The 19,974-nt window shown below is 35.5% G+C and overlaps 1 protein-coding gene across 2 annotated transcripts in view; it reads right to left on the reverse strand.

Annotated features, from left to right (window-relative positions):
- The window catches only part of UBE2W (ubiquitin conjugating enzyme E2 W), a 64,440-nt gene that overhangs the window by 21,313 nt on the left and 23,153 nt on the right, over nt 1-19,974 (reverse strand). For both annotated transcript variants that reach the window (XM_036997961.2, XM_036997962.2), the window contains one exon: nt 5,813-5,904. In XM_036997961.2, the coding sequence (XP_036853856.1) occupies nt 5,813-5,904 (92 nt within the window). The remainder of the gene's footprint in view (nt 1-5,812; nt 5,905-19,974) is intronic.

Consider the following 19,974-nt stretch of genomic DNA (forward strand, 5'->3'; position numbering starts at 1 on the left):
ACCCCTTCACAGTCACTGTCCATCTGCGTAGTAAGATGCTGTAAAAATCACTACTTGTCTTCTTTGTGTTGCACAGCCCTCCCCGTGCCCCCCACGCACTATACATGCTAATTGTAACGCCCTTTCTTTTTCCCCGCCCTTATCCCTCCCTTCCCACCCATTGTCCTCAGTCCCTTTCCCTTTGGTAACTGTTAGTCCATTCTTGGGTTCTGTGATTCTGCTGCTATTTTGTTCCTTCAGTTTTCCTTTGTTCTTATCTCATTATGTTTCAAAGGTTTAATGAAACACAGAATAGATTCTATGGCATCTATGCAAGCTTACTTCATTTCTCCATATATAAAAATCATGAATATAAATGTTGATATTTTGCACAGTATCTCTTGCTCTTTAAAAATAAAAAGGAGGGGAGTAAGAGGAATAGGCATTATGACGGCAAGGAAATGGAGCAGCTTTTAGAAGCAAAAGTGGACTGAAGTCATGAGTTCTTAATTATAGCACTGCCACTTAAAATTATTGTACATGTGGCCAATTCCTTTAATCTTATATGTGTCAGGTATAAACATTTATTATTTTAAATACAGGAAAACAAAAGCAAGTAAGACTAAGAATACAGTGTTGGAGTTCTATTCATCACTCTATATAATGGACTCTTTAAAAAATTTAAGTTCATTTATTTTTAATATCTATTTTACAAATGAAGTAAAATAATTAATGTGCCTACTCTCTGAAAGCAGGCAGCTAATGCATAAAGACCCTTAAGAGCATGGCTATTTATTTTCAGAATGTGTGCTGTATTAATACCATACATGGTTATAAAAGACATGACCACAGACTGAGGGAGCAATATTTTACAGTGAAATTAGACACTTCCCCTTTAACTAGCAATGTGGTCATGAGGAAGCTGTTTTACCTCTGACTTTAACTACTACAATTGTAAAATAGATATTAACATAAATAAACAAAATTAAAAAAGATAATCACTCAGAAATGTTGGAAAGATAAATGACATTACATATGTAAAAAACCTAGCATATTCCTGACATCAGAGCCAGTACACAGTGAATCAAACACAATGCATTAAGTTGAATTTAAAAACAAAAACAAAAACTTAACTCTTTACAAATTAAGTCCTTCCTAGCCATCAAAATCCCCTTTTATCATTCCCTGGACACACACTATACAGAATGATATTCCATAGAAAAAATCAGAGGCCATCCTGGTGCCCTTTCATTCTGTTTATAAGGCAATTTTTAGGATACGATATACTGTATAAATTTACATGTGATCCAAGCACAGCTTTTAAATATAACTAAGCAAAGATCTCAGTAATCCTTCCAATATCTGGGTGAGACAGGTCAAAGAAAGCATACTTTTCAACATTGTGCAGGATAATTTTAAATAAACTTTTATTAATTAAAAAAGTAGTATGTGTTCACTATAGAAAATTTAGGGAAGTATAAATAAAACAAAAATCATCCAAAGATAATCACTATTAAAAATTTTTTGGGTACATTTTCATTCTAGTCATTTTGCAGTTCCTGTATCAATGTAAATGAAGTCCACTAGAGTTGCATTATGTACACACGTAAATTACATAAACTCAAACCATCAGTGTTTATGATTCCAACTGCAAGTACATGCACCAGGAGTAAGGATAAGATGGCTGAAGTCTCAGTTCTTCACTTCCTGTGAGTAGCTGCTGCTTGATGATTCTGTTTATACAGGTATTTTCATGTATTCATGGCTCCCTACCAAATCAAAGAACAGGCAACTATTCCTCTCTGAAGGAAAAACTAGCTTTGCTGGATATATTAAGACAGGATCCATACCAATATAGCCTCTTTCAGGGGTTTTCAAAGGTAATTATGACGATACAAATTTCTGCCTTACATGCTGACTAGAGTAAAACTCAAGGAATGCCACTTCACTGTACTATCTTGAGAAACCCATTTCTCTATAATTGACATTTACATTGTTTCCAAATTGTTCCTAGACATAGTAATGTTGTAATAAGTATATTAAATATTAAGTTCTAAGTCAGTCTTTTTGTATCTCTTGTTACTTCTTTAGGATAGCATAGGGGTTTATTTATTAGGTCAAAATATATGATATTCCTATTTATTAAGAACTTAATACATGCTACCAAACTATCCTCCAGAAAGCTGAATGTGCTTTTATCATCTTCCTTACCCAAACCCACATCCATATAATCTACTTGAACAACTATTTTAAGATCTGATTTTATGACTATTTTTATATCCTAGAAGATGGACTGAAGATAAGTTTTTTGTGATTCTTTACAACAAATTATTTTAAAAGAAAAATGATTGCCTGACAAACATCTCTAAAGGACAGGTTTATCTGTGACAATGTCAATGCTGTTTATAATTTGTGGTATAACTACTCAATCATCTATATGCTTCTGTTTGTAAAAACATAAAAGATTCCTTTAACTTTTTATAAATCATTGTGTGGTTCCCAAAAAAGTGAAAGATGAAAAAGGAGGCAAAATTATTACCAATTTCCCTGGAAACTACAAGTCTAGCTGTTACAGGATATTTTGAAGTTAACAAAAGGAGAGAGGAAAAAGATGAAAATAGAGCATAATCCATTTGTTTGGTTATAAAGAAAATGTCACTTATTAATTATATAGAACAAATGCCATACACTCAAGATGTGTTTCGTTTTCATATGTTGTTTCATACAAATGAAAAATCAACTGAGAGCCACAAAAAAGACATGGAGAATCTTATCTTAAACCTACTAAGTAAGAGAAGCCAATCTGAAAAGATTACATATTATATGATTCCAACTATATGACATTACAGGAAGGGGAAACTATGGAGACAATACAAAGATCAGTGGTTGCCAGGGGTTGGAATGGGATGAACAGGAAGAGCAAAAGGGATCGTTAGGGCAGTAGAAATATTCTTTATGATACCATAATGACGACAGATGCCATTATGCATTTTCCCAAGTCCATAGAAAGTGCAACAACTGATAGTGAATTGTAATGTAAACTACAGACTCTGAATGATAATGGTATGTCAATGCAGGTTCATCAATAGTAACAAATGTATCACTCTGTTGGGGAATATTGGTAACAGGATACAATGCATGTCTAAGAGTAGAGGGTATATAGGAAATCTCTGCACTTTCTGCTCAGTTTTGCACTGAACTTATTTTGAGGTTTTTTTTTAATGAGAGGGTCAATTATTTTAAAATGTCCCCCTATTTCAGAACATTTACTCTTGTCTAACAGAATTATTAAATCAAGGAAGTGATATGGATAGACTAGACTGGATTGTGAGATTTTAGGATGATATTCTTGTAAACATTTCAAATGCTCATTTTTAAGAAGAGAGCTGTATCTCTGCTCTTCTTGGTATCATCTCTGATCTCTCTGTTCTTCTTGGTATCATCTCTGGGAAGAGACTTCTACTCCCCTCCCAAGGAAGGAGCTGAATTAGAACACTTCTGTGTCCTCCCACCTTTCACTTTTCATCCTCATGCAAAAATTTATCAGAAAAGATTGCTGAGAGCCTGACATTCCTTTAGCTACCTTCTGTACAAGAGGCAATGTGTTCAGGGCATAGCGATGAACACCTCTTTTCTGTTACTCTCTTCAAAGCCTTCAATGTGTTTATGGAAAATCTGATAAATAATCTCATTCTAAACTGGTCTACTATAGATGGTCATTTCATAAACAAAATTAGACCAAAGTTTTAAAATGCTGCTTCATCAGGAGGAAATTAAAAAAATATATTACTAACCAAAGACATGGTTTAAAAAAGGAAGTTTTTTATTGGTAAATCAAAGATCAACGCATGCTTTAAATATCCTTAATGTTGTTCACTTAAAGGGTGTCAGATGATCAGCTATGAAGGTACTCTTTTCTGATAATATTCCTTTCTCTTAAAAAAAAAAAAAAAGCAGTTACTGTGTGCTGACCTCCAATGAGTTCTGCACAGTGGTATAGAGGGCATGTCAAAGTGTGGGCAAAGGGTCTGTTTGTTTCTATGCAGAAGATCAAGGCCTAGCTTGGATACCCAGAAAATGAACTAAGATACGATATGAGGAGGAGATTCCGGCATCAGCACTCTCTGGACGACTTGTGCCGGGGGATGATCATCTAAAAGCCTCCACAGGGATCCAGACGATGCTGCGGTTGTGGCTGCATCCAGCCCACCGTCTCCTGGACTTGCCATAGGAATGAGGAGGGAGATGTCTAGGCTGGCATGTGCATACAGTGAGACAACGAATTTGACAGGATCTGTACTGTTGGAACTCAACCAGGAGTTGGGAGGGGTGCAAGTTGTAGCACTCCAAAATCTCATGACTATAGACTATCTACAGTTAAAAGAACATATGGGATGTGAACAGATCCCAGAAATGGGCTGCTTTAATTTGTCTGATTTCTCTCAGACTGTTCAAATACAGTTGGACAATATCCATCATATCATAGACAAATTTTCACAAATGCCTAGGGTGCCTAAATGGTTTTCTTGGCTTCACTGGAGATGGATGGTAATTATAGATTTGCTTTGTTTATGTCACCATATTCCTATTATGTTAATATGTGTGTGCAAATTAGTTAGTAGTTTAAAACCTATATATACTTAAGGTACTCTACAAGAAGATATGTCAAAGAAATAATCAATCCTCCCATGTTTCCTTCCATATGCTACATCTATAGCTTTTCTTCTTTCTTCTTAATTACAACCCTTAAATAGAATTCATGCCTCATATCGAATTTACCGAGTATCATAATTCCTCCAGGTGGTAAAGATACCTCGAGACAAGTGCTGGGCATAGAAGCCACAGGCCATAAATCTGCAAAGAAGTAAAAAGCTAACCTTTTCAAACAATATGGCTTCTCTCTCACTTACCAACTTTACATCTCCCTGTATGGCCCCGGAAGATGACTGGTTAGCCAGAGATGGGTAAGATTCCTCAAGGGAGGAACAACCTAAGACAGGTACAGTCGCAGGGGGGCCATCAGGTGAGAATTTGGGGATCAACAGAGGTGAGGCTCAGAACCTCACCCCCCCTGCTTTGAGAGAAATCGTCTGCATCCGTGGATGTTTTGCTGCCCTTGTCTAGCCTGGATTAATACTTAGTCCATAGGCACACACCTGATCATCTGATCATCTACATTTGCCCTCTTACAACACTAAACTATGTTTTCTACCTTTATCTTGCATCTACCTACCACTTCAGCATTTTATTAAAAATAAAAATAATAATAATAATAAAGGGAGAAATGTGGGATCAACATATAAATCAAGTACAAAAATCAAACGAATATTCATATTTGACCTGATTGTTTATAGGTCATAATGCGTGATCAAAACCGAAAGTTTCTGTGATGAATGCCCTTGTACTGTTCACCATGTAAGAATTTATTCACTATGTAAGAATTCGTTCACCATGTAAGAACTTGTTCGTTATGCTTCAGAAGATTGGAGACTGACGAGAATTAGACTTGAGATGAATTAATGATTGTACATTGAGCATTGACCCCCCTATACTGAATTTTATTGTTGTTAACAACCATTTGATCAATAAATATGAGAGATGCCCTCTCAAAAAAAAAAAGGAAGTTTTACAAATTATACATTATATACAATGTGTACAATATTATTACATAAAATTGTGCACATAAATGCATAGATTAGATGTTTATTTCCTGGTGCAAGAAAATGGGACGAAATATGTAAATAATTCTGTTTTAAAAGTAAGTATATAGTTATACATGCTTTACATTGATAATAAAAGAAACACGTAAGTACTTTAAAAGTCAAATACTTACTGTGTAATTGAATTTTGAACACTCTTTTCATTTAAAGTCATCCCGGGAGGTGGGTCATTTTGCAAAGCCAACAGTTCTTTCTGCAGTCGTTTCTAGAAAAAGTATCAATAATAATTATACTTTTCTTTCCAACATATCCCTCTAGTTAATACAGTTTGAATTCCTTGATTAAATTCCTCCAGATGCACGTACATTTTCATTTACAAGCTCTTTAAATCTTCTGTATATCTTATATGCCCAACTCTCAAATTTTTAATTGCTATCTTAAAATTCACAATCTATTGTCAAAATATTTCTAAATATATTTGTGAACAATGATACTATAAAGTGCTTATGAAGAGCAGCCAGCTACCTACAAAACACAGCTTCTCTACTGAGGTCATAAGGTCTCAGCCTAGGTTAAAAGGGTGTAAAAAGTTTAGTTGTGCATCCTATTATAAAAAGTTGTGCCTTCCTATTATAAAAAACCTAAGTTCTCTAAAATCCATAAAGAATGCAACATTTCAGACAGACAAACTTTTCAGAGGAACTACACAAGTAACCTTTCATACAAAAAGTCTTTTGAAAAAATTTAAATAATTGTAATTTATAATTTACAGTCCATATGTCTATTTTCTTAAATAGTTTCATTTGTACATATTTTAATCTTTCAACATGAGAATATAACGTCAGGGTTCAAGATACGTATTTTTTCACATTGTAGATGACCCAAAATGGCTATGTATTTTTGCATTTATACAGCTTTCTTTTATTATTCAACTCTTCCCTTGTAATCACTAGTGGACATTCTTTTCCAGTGTATAATAAACTCAAACAAAAACCATAGCAGCCCATAATTTATGGGTTTAAAAACCAAATAACCAATGTTATTAGAATTGCATGCAACATTATAAAGATTCTTAATGAGCATCTTTTCTTGGATTAAAGTAGACAAGCATGGACATCCTGGTCAGAACTCAACAATTCTCTGCTTGAAAGTCAGTGTCTGCTTTTTCTGGATAGTGAAATATTACTATCAATAAAGCAATGTTCCTAAATATTTTCAATTCATGACACCTTTAAATTTAAGTAAGTTTCACATCATCCAACGCCACTACAGATTAGAAAACTCCTCCTTTCTCTGATGAAAATTGTAATAGAACTTTTAATAAATGGCTCTGTAAGTTGCTAAAAATGAAAACGTATCCTCAGATCTTGAGTATCATAACTGCTAGTAACAATGAAAATATCTACTTAGAATTTCTGAACTCTGCTGCCTTCCAAAATGCAAAATAATTACAAATGAAAATTAGTTAAGTCTTAATTATCTAAAATACAGAAATAAAGCTGCCTAAATAACTTGTTTCGAATAAAGAAAGAATATATCAGTGATAAATTTTTATGTTAGAACAGGTTTTTTTATTCTACTTAAAAATGAGGGTTCTGCGATCAAGGAAATTTTTAGGAACAACTGAGCTCAAGAAAGAAGTGATTTCTTCAAAAGTAATAGAACCCTTTTAGGGCAGAGCACCTTGGAAAAGTCTTGTTTCAATGACCACATTTTGGGAAACACTGCTATGGAAATCATGCAGATTTTGAGAACTTAAGTCTTAAGACAGGGAGGACAACCCTTGCTATAGAATCAATGATATAAAGGAGGGTCAATATGCATAAACTACCAACTGAAACACACTGATATAAGGCAAGCTAAGAAGCTTTATTGGTATAATTATCCCTAGGTCTCCTGAGTATAATGAAGGGTGAATTGAAAGAAGAAATGTTCTCCCCACCCTGATACTACTTCCTACATGTCCTCCTTTCTTTCTCTGCTGTATCTCCCTCTCCAAGCCCATCTGTGTTACCCAACAAAATGGTTTACTGATTTGGTGAATCCATCACATTATTCTGGTGTAACAAATCCCAGCTCTCCTCCAGTGCTGGCACTGATACTGGCTAACATTTACTGCTTCATGTGCTCTTAAAATGTACTATACCACCTCAATGAAACTAAGTGGAGAAATTAGGAACAATTTCTCCAAGTCCTCCTAACATGAAAAGCATGGCCCAGGTTCACAGACCACATTTTTTGTGTAACACGATGATAAACCATGGAGTTTCATCCCAATGTAGGATCTTTGCCTCTTCAGCCCCTCATCATTTTCATCAATGCCTATGCTTATTTATTAGTTCCAGTTTTCTACTTTTACAGACAGATGAGGGTGATGTATAAAAAGTACTATTACGGTTGTTTTATAATGAATGTTAACTGTTTTAAGTTGAAGAATACCACATATATTGAAATGCTCCTAGAGAAAGAGAGCTCAGTATTTTAAATAGCATCCTAAAAGCTCATTCAAATCTAAAACAATACAATTTCTAAACTCATAAGTTTCTAGAAGTATTATCCCACACTATTGTTATATTGGAGCCAAGGAACAGAAAATTTAATTCATACTCTTGTTGTAAGTCAAAACCAGAAAAAAATATATCCTTTTTATATACAAACAATGGCAATAAATCAATAAACAAACTTGACAAGATTCCTGGCCCTGTAAAGTTTAAATTCTAGTAGGTGAAGAGACAGTCAATAAATAGTAACAAAACAGTAAGCATATGGTATATTAAAATATGGTAATAAATGGAGCAAGTTAAGGGGACGGAGCATAAGGCCTCACATCTTATAAAGCTTTACCTCAAGCTGACACCCTGAGAAACTACAGGCATACCTTGTTTTACTGTGCTTCACAGATACTGTGTTTTTCACAAGCGAAAGGATCATGGCAACCCTGGGCAGAGCAAATCTATTGGAACCATTTTCTCAACAGCATTTGCTCAGTTCATTTCTCTGTGTCACATTTTGGTAATTATTGCAGTCATCACAAACTTTTTCATTATTATATTTATTATGGTGATCTGTGATCAGTGATCTCTGATGTTATTATTGTAACTGTTTTGCAGTGCCACAAACCATGACCACTTAAGACAGCAAACTTAATGTGTGTGTTCTCACTGCTCTCTCAACTGGTTGTTTCTCAATCTCTCTCCTTCTCCTTGGGCCTCCCTATTCCCTGAGACACAGTAATATTGAAATTAGACCAATTAATAAACCTATAATGGCCTCTAAATGTTCAAGTGAAAAGAAGAGTGGCACGTTCCTCACTTTAAAACAAAAGCTAGAAATGATTACATTTACTGAGGTAGGCATGTCAGAAGCCAAAACAGGCCACAAGCTAGGTCTTTTGTGCCAGTTAGCCAAGGTGTGAATGCAAAGGAAGTTCTTGAAGGAAGTTAAGAAGTGCTACTCTTCTGAACACATGAACAATAAAACACAGCCTCACTCATGATACAGAGAAAGTGTTAATGGTCTCGATAGAAGATCAGATCAACCACATTCCCTTAAGCCAAAACCCTGATCCAGAACAAACCCTGACTCTTCAATTCTTTGAAAGCTGGGAAGTGTGAAATCTGTAAAGAAAAGTTTGAAGCTAGCAAGGGTTGGTTTATGAGGTTCATAAGGAAAGAAGACATCTCCCTAACATCAAAGTGCTGGAGAAGCTGCAGCAAGTTACCCAGAAGATCTAGCTAAGATAAGTAGTGGAGGTGGCTACAACATTGAAAACAAAAGATTTTCAATGCAGATGAAACAGCTTTCTCTTAGAAGATGCCAACTAGGACTTTTATAGTTAGGAAAAGTCAACATCTGGCATCAAAGCTTCCAAGGACAGGCTGACTTTCTTGTTAAGGGCTAGTGTAAGTGGTGACTTTATGCTGAAGTCAATGCTCATTTAGCATTCCAAAAATCCTATGTCCTTTAAGAATTATGCTACATTTATTTTGCCTGTGGTCTACACAGTAAATGGAGCAACAGAGACTGGATAACAGCCCATCTGTTTATAATATGGCTTAGTGAATATTTGAAACCCACTGTTGAGGCCCACTGCTCAGAAAAAAAAATTCAATATGCTGCTTATTATTAACAATGCACTTGATCACCCAAGAGCTCTGATGGAGATGTACAATGATATTCACGTTGTTTGAATGCCTGCTCACACAACATCCATTCTGCAGCCTATGTACCAAGGAATAATTTTGACTTACATGTCTTAGTACTTAATTTCGTAAGACTACAGCTGCCATAGATAGTAATTTCTATGATGGATCTGGACAAAGCCAACTGAAAACATTCTGGGAAGGATTCACCATTCTAGAAACCATTAAGGATATTTGTGATTTATGGGAAGAGGTCAAAATATCAACATTTATAGGAGTTGGGAAGTTGATCCAACTTCATGTAAGAATTTCAGTGGAAGAAGTAACTGCAGCTGTGGCAAGAGAACTAGAATTAGGAGTGGAGCCTGAAGATGTAACAGTATTTCTGTGATGTCATGATAAAATCTGAATGGCTAAAGAGTTACTTTTTAAGGATGAGCAAAGAGTGATTGTTGAGATGGAATCTACTCATGCTGAAGATGCTGTGAAGACAGTTGAAATGACAATGGATTTAAACTACTACATAAACTTAAGTTGATAAAGCACTGTATGGTTTAGGAGGCCTGACTGCAATTTTGAAAGTACTCCTACTGTGAGTCAAATGTCATCCAATAGCATCACATACGACAGAGAAATCATTTGTGAAAGGAAGAGTCAATGGATGCAGCAAACTTCACTGCTGTCTTATTTTAAGAAATTGCCACAGCCATCTCAAACCTTCGGAACCACTATCCTGATCAGTCAGCAGCCATGAACATTAATCAAGGTGAGACCCTCCACCAGCAAAAGGATTATGACTCAATGAAATGATGATTAGCATTTTTTAGCAGTATTTTAAAATAAAGATACGTATATTTTAGACATATTATTGCTTGCTTAACATGAAAACATAGTATACATACTAAGATTATATTGTAAACATAACTTTTATATGAACTGGGCAACCCAAAAATTAGTTTGATTCATTTTATTGCAATATTTGCTTTATTGTGGTATCTGCTTTTACTGTGGTGTCTGGAGCTGAATCCACAGTATCTCCAAGGTATGTCTATACTCTAAAGCATGGTAACACTTCTTTAGGGTATAGAGAAATTTAAACAAGACACAGGAAAACATTTAAAATGTAGAGTTATGACAATGGTTGCTAATACAACTGCACATAATATGGCCAACAATGTTTTCTCCAATTTTATTTACTAATCATCCAAGGGTGGGAGGTTAATAAGAGGAGCATGATAGAAAAAATAAGACCATACACATTAATATCATTACATTATCTAGTAACCACTATTTTCCCCTCAACAATATTAAGCAATTGCAACAACAGCCATTTCTCTTTCAGGGTGAAATGCTAGGCAAAGCACTAATTTTACATTATTTTAAAATGAAGCAGATTCTGAAGGAACAAAACAGCAGCAGACTCACAGACTTCAAGAAGAGACTAGGGGTTACTAAAGGGGACGGTGGGTGGGGAGGGAGGGAGAAGGAATCGAGGGGTATTATGATTGGTACACATGGTGTGTGGGGTGTCACAGGGAAGACAGTATAGCACAGAGAAGACATATAGTGACTCTGTGGCATCTTACTACACTGATGGACAGTGACTTCAATGGGATATGGGGGGAACTTAATATAGGTGAATGGAGTAACCACAATATTTTTCATGTGAAACCTTCATAAGAGTATATATCAATGATACCTTAATAATAAAATAAAATAAAGCAGATTTTGATTTGTGCAAATTAAGGAAACATTATATCCTACTGAATTCTAGGTATGCTTCTACAAACCTTAGATCCTAACAGTTATTATTGACACTCTTTCCACTTTTTGGTAATGGAAACCCTTTAAGAAATGGAAGTAATCATTCTTATTTTGAACTAACATTTTCAAAAATCAGATTAGGAATGCAAAAAGTGACAAAACTAAATGATTTCTTGTTCTAAAAAAGCCCAGAGCCTAAAAAGGAGAGACAATATGTAAATAATTTCTATAAGCTTTCAGGGTACCTTAGTGTCTGAAAAGAGAGAGTGGTCAGAGGAAAAAAAGCAGGACTGTGGTAAACTCGAAGCCAAAGGAAGAATACGTTTTGGAGACTAAGCAGAATCTCATTTCCAATAAAATGGCAGAGTAAATACTCTGAATAATTTTATAGAAAATCAAAACAAAACAAATGCAGGAATTCTGAAATAGAAGGATAGGGGTTGGATTTTCCCTTGGGGGTTTCTATCAAATCCAAGAGGACAAGGCCAAAAAGTAAGGAACCTGACAAGAGAACTACAAAAAACTATGACCCCTCAGTATAAGTCTAAGCACGATAAAAGGCACAGATGGAGACAATGAAACTAGCCTATTCTGAACCTAGAAATGGGTAGTGAAGTAAAAATTCTTCCATGGAATGTCATAACCTCAAGCAGACACCCACATGGGTTTGCAGTCTGAATTTCTGCTACCTGAGAATCTTAGGCAAAAATCTACTCAAAAGTGGTCTGGTAAATAATGCTTCAGGCAACTGGCAGAATAAAACAGAAATCTTGGAGGAATACAAGACTGTTCTTTGAGGCAACAATTTTGCTTTACGGAATCTAGAAAGACACATTAAAAATTAAAAAGGACCAAATGAGACATTCTTGAGAAGACAATAGCATGCAATACCTGATATGATTAAAAAATCTATCTTCTGCAACTGAAAAAACACCAGATCCCCAATTAATTTAATTTATATTATTGCAGCACTTACATAACTGTGAACAACTTAAACTCTAAGGCAGAGATTATGGTCTATTTATCTTTGTGTCCCTAGTATTCAAAACTGTGCTTAGCACAGATACTTAATTGAAGTATTGTTGATATAAAATCTTAGGTCAGTCTCAAATGTACAACATAGTGTGGTTCAACAGTTACCCATATTATTAAATCCTCACCTCCTCTAGTGTGGTTATTATCTGTCAACACTGAAAGATGTCACAGAGTCAATGACTATATTCTCCATGCCATACTACCACCCCCATGACCAACTTATATTGTGATTGTGAATTACTGTGCCCTTTTATCCCCCTCCTTCTCCCTGCCTCCATCCCTCACCCTTGGTAACCACTAGTCACTTCTCAGTGTCTATAAGTCTACTGCTATTTTGTTCCTTCTGTTTTTATATTCTACAAGTAAGTGAAATCATATGTTATGTGTCTTTCTGGCTTGTTTCACTGAGCATAATACCCTCTAAGTCCATCTATGTTGTTGCAAATAGCAGGATTTATTTTCTTTTTATGGCACATTTATGATTTTTTGCCTTATTAATAAATGTCTAACAGAAATTAATAAGGATATTGACTGCTTCACTATTTACAAGAGCAAACTCCAGAAACAATATATCTATTAGTTAATTAAGTTATACAAATTCTGGAATGTGGAAGTACTATGGAAATAATACGAAGAAAGAATGATGTGCAATTATGTGTATTTACAACAAAAGAACCCCAAAACATACTGAAATGAAGAAAAAGTCTAAAAAATACATCTAATCCCTTTATGTTAAAACAAAAGCAAGCAATTTGTTAAAACAAATGTTATGTATATGTACACAATGGAAACCAGAAGGAAGCACATTCAACCACAGCTAACCACTGAACAACAAAGGTTTGAACTATGCGGGTCCACCTGCAGGTTTTTTTCAATAAATACACTGAAAAATTTTCTGGAGATCTGTGACAATCTGAAAAACATTTTCTTTTCTCTAGCTTACTATACAGTAAGAATATAGTATATACTACATATAAGATACACATTAATCAACTGTTTATGTTATCAGTAAGGCTTCTAGGCAACAGGTTATTAGTAGTTTTAGAAAATCAAAGTTGTATGTGGATTTTTGACTACACAGAGGACAGCGCCCGTAACCCTCACACTGTTCAAGGGTTAACCGTATTTTACAGTGGTTCCAGTCTACAGTTGGAAATGGAAGAGAAAGAAGACACCACTATTTGCACTATATACTTCTGTATCATACCTCTTTTACAACAAGAATCTAGAAGTGTATTTCTCGTATAAATAAAAACAAGATGTAAGGGCTCAATGGATGATGATAAAACATGTCCACATACAATTAAACAAATGTTCAAGAATTATTCATTAACAGCCAAAAGATGGAAGCAACCTCCACAATGATAATAATCAGAGAAATGCAAATAAAACCACAAAGAGATATCACCTCACACCAGTTAGGATGGCAAACATCCAAAAGACAAAAAACAACAAATGTTGGCAAGGATGTGGAGAAAGGGGAACCCTGCTACACTACATGGCTGGCAGGAATGTAAATTAGTTCAACCATTATGGAAAGCAGTACGGAGGTTCCTGAAAAAATTAAAAATAGAAATACCATTTCATCCAGGAATTCCACTCCTAGGAATGTACTTAAGAATGCAGGAACCCAGTTTGAAAAAGACATATGCACCCCTATGTTTATCGCTGCACCATTTCTAAGGAGAAAAAGGGGCATTACGATTAGGACACATAATATGGGGGTGGTTAGGACACATAATGTAGGGGGAGGCACGGGGAAGGCAGTATAGCACAGAGAAGACAAGTAGTGACTCTATGGCATCTTACTATGCTGACGGAGAGTGACTGTAATGGGGTATGTGGTGGGGACTTGATAATGGACGGAATCTACAGTAACCACAATGTTGCTCATGTAATTGTATATTAATGATCACCCCCCCCCCCAAAAAATGATGGAAGCAACCCAAGTAACTTATAAATGGGTAAACAAAACATGTTACATCAATACGACGGAGTATTTCCTGGACATAAAAGAATGAAGTACTGATACATGCTGCAACATAGACAAACGTCAAAAACATTACACTAAGTGAAAGCAGTCAGTCACAAAAGGCCACATACCGGTATCATTACATAAAGGATGATACCGTTTATATAAAATGTCTAGAATAGGCAAATCTTTAGATACAGAAAGCAGACTGGTGGCTGCCTGAGGTTAGGGAGTAGAATGACGGAGAGTGAGTTCTTATGGGCAAGTTTCTTTTGGGGATGATGAAAACATTCTAAGATTATAAGGAAGGTTGCACAACTGGCTAAATATACTGAAAACCACTCCTTTGTACACTCTAAATGGCTGAATTTTATAGAATGCAAATTTTATTTAAATAAAACTAAGAAAAAAAACCTCAATGGCTAGATAAAACAAATTAAAAGAAAGAATGAATTAGTACCTAAGATGATCCAAAGAACCTACCCAGGATGTGACAAAGAAAGAGAGAAGAAAGTACGAGACAAAGAGAACACAAAAGAGAATTAAGAGGTAACATTTAAGAGACAATGCCTGAGAATTTCCCAAAATTGTTAAAAGACATCAACCATAAGTCCACTAGTCCAATGAATTACAAACAGGACAAATAAAAAGAGTTCCAAACTTGAACAGATCACTGTGAAAGTATGTAAAAGTACGTTAACACCAAATAAAGAGCTAATCCTAAAACCAGGTGAAAAAGGTTACCTACAAAGTTACGGAAATTAGACTCATGGCTATCATTTTAAGACCAACATGGAAGTCAGGTAACACTAGAGTTTAGAAAACAGAATTGCATCTTTCATGTAAGTGAAAACAGTTTTTTAATTCTTTTATCTAGCCAAACTAAGTTTCAAGAAAAAGGGTAAAATTAATATACAGTAGAACAGTTTACCACTAAAATAATAGTAACCAACTAAATACATCTTCACTTCCTTCTGGAAATGATCCCAAATGACAGGCCTACGACACAGAAGAGGTGAGCAAAAATATGTAAATACGCAAGTAAATATAAAGTGACTGTATAAAACACAGGCTCACAATTTCTTAAGATAAAAATTCTTGGGGCAGATGGGTTTAAAAATTAAGAAATCTTGGATTTTATAAAAAGAATAACAATGTTATAAAGCAGCAACCTATCAAACAAATTAGTAGTTGGCCCTGAAATACATGAATATTGATAATATACAGGATTTCTATAAGGACTATGCCGTCTAATGTTCCATTCAGGTCAGGTTTTGGCACCAGAAATAACTGTGGTCAACTTATAAAAAAAAGTTTTGATTTACAAACTCTTTCTTACATTTTTGTACATGTAATAAAGGATCTGAGCTCAAAATGTTAAATTAGTAAGACTAAAATAGGACAGAATCAAAATCAACATATAAATTGGGAACAAATGATGGAAGTTATGCATTCTAATGCTGTATTTCTTTTTTTTTTGTATCATTAATCTACAATTACATGAGGAACATTATGTTTACTAGGCTCCCCCCTTCACCAAGTCCCCCCCACAAACCCCATTACAGTCATTGTCCAGCAGGGCAGTAAGATGCTATAGAGTCACTATTTGTCTTCTCTGTGTTGCACATCCCTCACCGTGCCTCACCCCACATTATACATGCTAATTGTAAAGACCCCTTTCTCCCCCTCCACTTATCCCTCCCTTCCCACACATACTCCCCAGTCCCTTTCCCTTTGGTAATTGTTAGTCCATTCTTGGGTTCTGTGAGTCTGCTGCTGTTTTGTTCCTTCAGTTTTTTTCTTTGTTCTTATACTCCACATATGAATGAAATAATTTGGTACTTGTCTTTCTCTGCCTGGCTTATTTCACTGAGCACAATACCCTCTAGCTCCATCCATGTTGTTGCAAATGGTAGGATCTGTTTTCTTCTTATGGGTGAATAATATTCCATTGTGTGTATGTACCACCCCTTCTTTATCCATTCATCTACTGATGGACATTTAGGTTGCTTCCATATCTTGGCTATTGTAAATAGTGCTGCGATAAACATAGGGGTGCATCTACCTTTCTCAAACTGGGCTGCTGTATTCTTAGGGTAAATTCCTAGAAGTGGAATTACTAGGCCAAATGGTATTTCTATTTTGAGCTTTTTGAGGAGCCTCCATATTGCTTTCCACAATGGTTGAACTAATTTAAATTCCCACGAGCAGTGTAGGAGGGTTCCCCTTTCTCCACAACCTCACCAACATTTTTGTTGTTGTTTGTCTTTTGATGGTGGTGATCCTTACTGGTGTGAGGTGATATCTCTTTGTGGTTTAATTTGCATTTCTCTGATGATTAGCGATGTGGAGCATCTTTTCATGTGTCTATTGGCGATCTGAATGTCTTCTTTGCAGAACCGTCTGTTCAGCTCCTCTGCCCATTTTTTAATTGGATTATTTGCTTTTTTGTTTGTTGAAGTGTGTGAGCTCTTTATATATTTTGGATGTCAACCCTTTATTGGATCTGTCATTTATGAATATATTCTCCCATACTGTAGGAGGCCTTTTTGTTCTATTGGTGGTATCCTTTGTTGTACAGAAGCCTTTCAGCTTGAGATAGCCCCACTTGTTCATTTTTGCTTTTGTTTCCCTTGCCCGGGGAGATATGTTCATGAAGAAGTCGCTTATGTTTATGTCCAAGAGATTTTTGCCTATGTTTTTTTCTAGGAGTTTTATGGTTTCATGACTTACATTCAGGTCTTTGATACATTTTGAATTTACTTTTGTGTATGGGGTTAGACAATGATTCAGTTTCATTCTTTTACATGTAGCTGTCCAGTTTTGCCAACACCAGCTATTGAAGAGGCTGTCATTTCCCAACTGTACACCATGGTTCCTTTATTGTACATTAATTTACTGTATGTGTTTAGGTTAATGTCTGTACTCCCTATTCTGTTCCACTGGTCTGTGGGTCTGTTGTTGTGCCAGTACCAAATTGTTTTGACTACTGTGGCTTTGTAGTAGAGCTTTTATTTGGGAAGCAAGATTCCCCCCTGCTTTATTCTTCTTTCTCAGGATTGCTTTGGCTATTCGGGGTCTTTGATGGTTCCATATGAACTTTAGAACTATTTGTTCCAGGTCACTGAAGAATGCTGTTGGTATTTTGATATGGATTGCATTGCATCTGTAAATTGCTTTAGGCAGGATGGCGTTTTTGACAATATTAATTCTTCCTAGCTAAGAGCATGGGATGAGTTTCCATTTGTTAGTGTCCTCTTTAATTTCTCTTAGGAGTGTCTTGTAGTTTTCAGAGTATAGGTCTTTCACTTCCTTGGTTAGGTTTATTCCTAGGTATTTTATTATATTTGATGCAATTGTGAATGGAATTGTTTTCCTGATTTCTCTTTCTGCTAGTTCATTGTTAGCATATAGGAAAGCAACAGATTTCTGTGTATTAATTTTGTACCCTGCAAATTTGCTGAATTCAGATATTAGTTCTAGTAGTTTTGGAGTGGAGTTTTTAGGGTTTCTTATATGCAATACCATGTCATCTGCAAGTAGTGACAGTTTCACTTCTTCTCTACCAGTGCAGATGTCTTTTTATTTGTTTATTTTGTCTGATTGCCGTGGCTAGGACCTCCAGTACTATGTTGAATAACAGTGGGGAGAGTGGGCATCTATGTGTTATAACCAATCTTAGGTGAAAAGCTTTTAGCTTCTCGCTGTTCAGTATGATGTTAGCTGTGGGTTTATCATATATGGCCTTTATTATGTTGAGGTACTTGCCCTCTATGCCCATTTTGTTGAGAGTTTTTATCATGAATGGATGTTGAATTTTGTCAAATGCTTTTTCAGCATCTATGGAGACAATCATGTGGTTTTGTCCTTTTTGTTGATGTGGTGGATGATGCTGATGGATTTTCTAATGTTGTACCATCTTTGCATCACTGAGATGAATCCCACTTGATCCAGGTATATTATTTCCCTTGATGTATTTTTGAATTCAGTTGGTAATATTTTGTTGAGTAGTTTTGCATCTATGTTCATCAGGGATATTGGTCTGTAATTTTCATTTTTTGTGGGGTCTTTGCCTGGTTTTGATATTAGAGTGATGCTCGCTTCATAGAATGAGTTTGGAAGTATTCCATCCTCTTCTATTTTTTGGAAAACTTTAAGGAGAATGTCTTGTCTACATGTCTGATAAAATTCAGCAGTGAAACCATCTGCTCCGGGAATTTTGTTGTTGGGTAGTTTTTTGATTACCGATTCAATTTCGTTGCTGGTAACTGATCAGTTTAGGTTTTCTGTTTCTTCCTTGGTCATTCTTGGAAGATTGTATTTTTCTAGGAAGTTCTCCATTTCTTCTAGGTTATCCAGCTTGTTAGCATATAGATTTTCATAGTATTCTCTAATAATTCTTTGTATTTCTGTCGGGTCCACTGTGATTTTTCCTTTCTTATTTCTGATTCTATTGATGTGTGTAAATTCTCTTTTTCTTAATAAGTCTAGCTCGGGGTTTATCTATTTTGTTTTTCTCAAGGGAGCAGCTTTTGGTTTCATTGATTTTTTTCTATTGTTTTATTCTTCACAATTTTCTTTCTTTCTTCTCTGATCTTTATTATGTCCCTCCTTCTACTGACTTTGGGCCTCATTTATTTTTTTTCCAGTTTCAATAATTGTGACTTCAGACTCTTTATTTGGGATTCTTCTTTCTTTAAATAAATCTGGATTGCTATATACTTTCCTCTTAGAACTGCCTTCCCTGCATCCCACAGAAGTTGGGGTATTGTGCCATTGTTGTCATTTCTGTCCATATATTGCTTGATCTCTGCTTTAATTTGGTCATTGATCCATTGATTATTTAGGAGCATGTTGTTAAGCCTCCATGTGATTTGAGCCTTTTTGTTTTCTTTGTAAAATTTATTTCTAGTTTTATACCTTTGAGATCTGAGAAGTTTGTTGGTAGAATTTTAATCTTTTTGAATTTACTGAAGCTCTTTTTGTGGCCTCATATGTAGTCTGTTCTGGAATATGTTCCATGTGCACTTGAGAAGAATGTGTATTCTGCTACTTTTGGGTGTACAGTTCTGTAGATGTCTGTTTGGGCCATGTGTTCTAGTGTGTTGTTCAATGCTTCTGTCTTTAGTTACTTTCTGTCTGGTTGATCCGTCCTTTGGAGTGAGTGGTGTGTTGAAGTCTCCTAAAATGAATGCATTGCATTCTATTTCCCATTTTAATTCTGTTAGTATTTGTTTCACATATGTAGGTGCTCCTGTGTTGGGTGCACAGATATTCATAATGGTTGTATCTTCTTGTTGGATTGACCCCTTTCATCATTTTGTAATGTTCTTCATCTCTTGTGACTTTGTTTTGAAGTCCATTTTGTCTGATACAAGTACTGCAACTCCTGCCTTTCTCTCCCTATCAGGTGCATGAAATA

This window comes from Manis javanica, chromosome 2 (assembly GCF_040802235.1).
Source record: "Manis javanica isolate MJ-LG chromosome 2, MJ_LKY, whole genome shotgun sequence".
Lineage (NCBI taxonomy): Eukaryota > Metazoa > Chordata > Mammalia > Pholidota > Manidae > Manis > Manis javanica.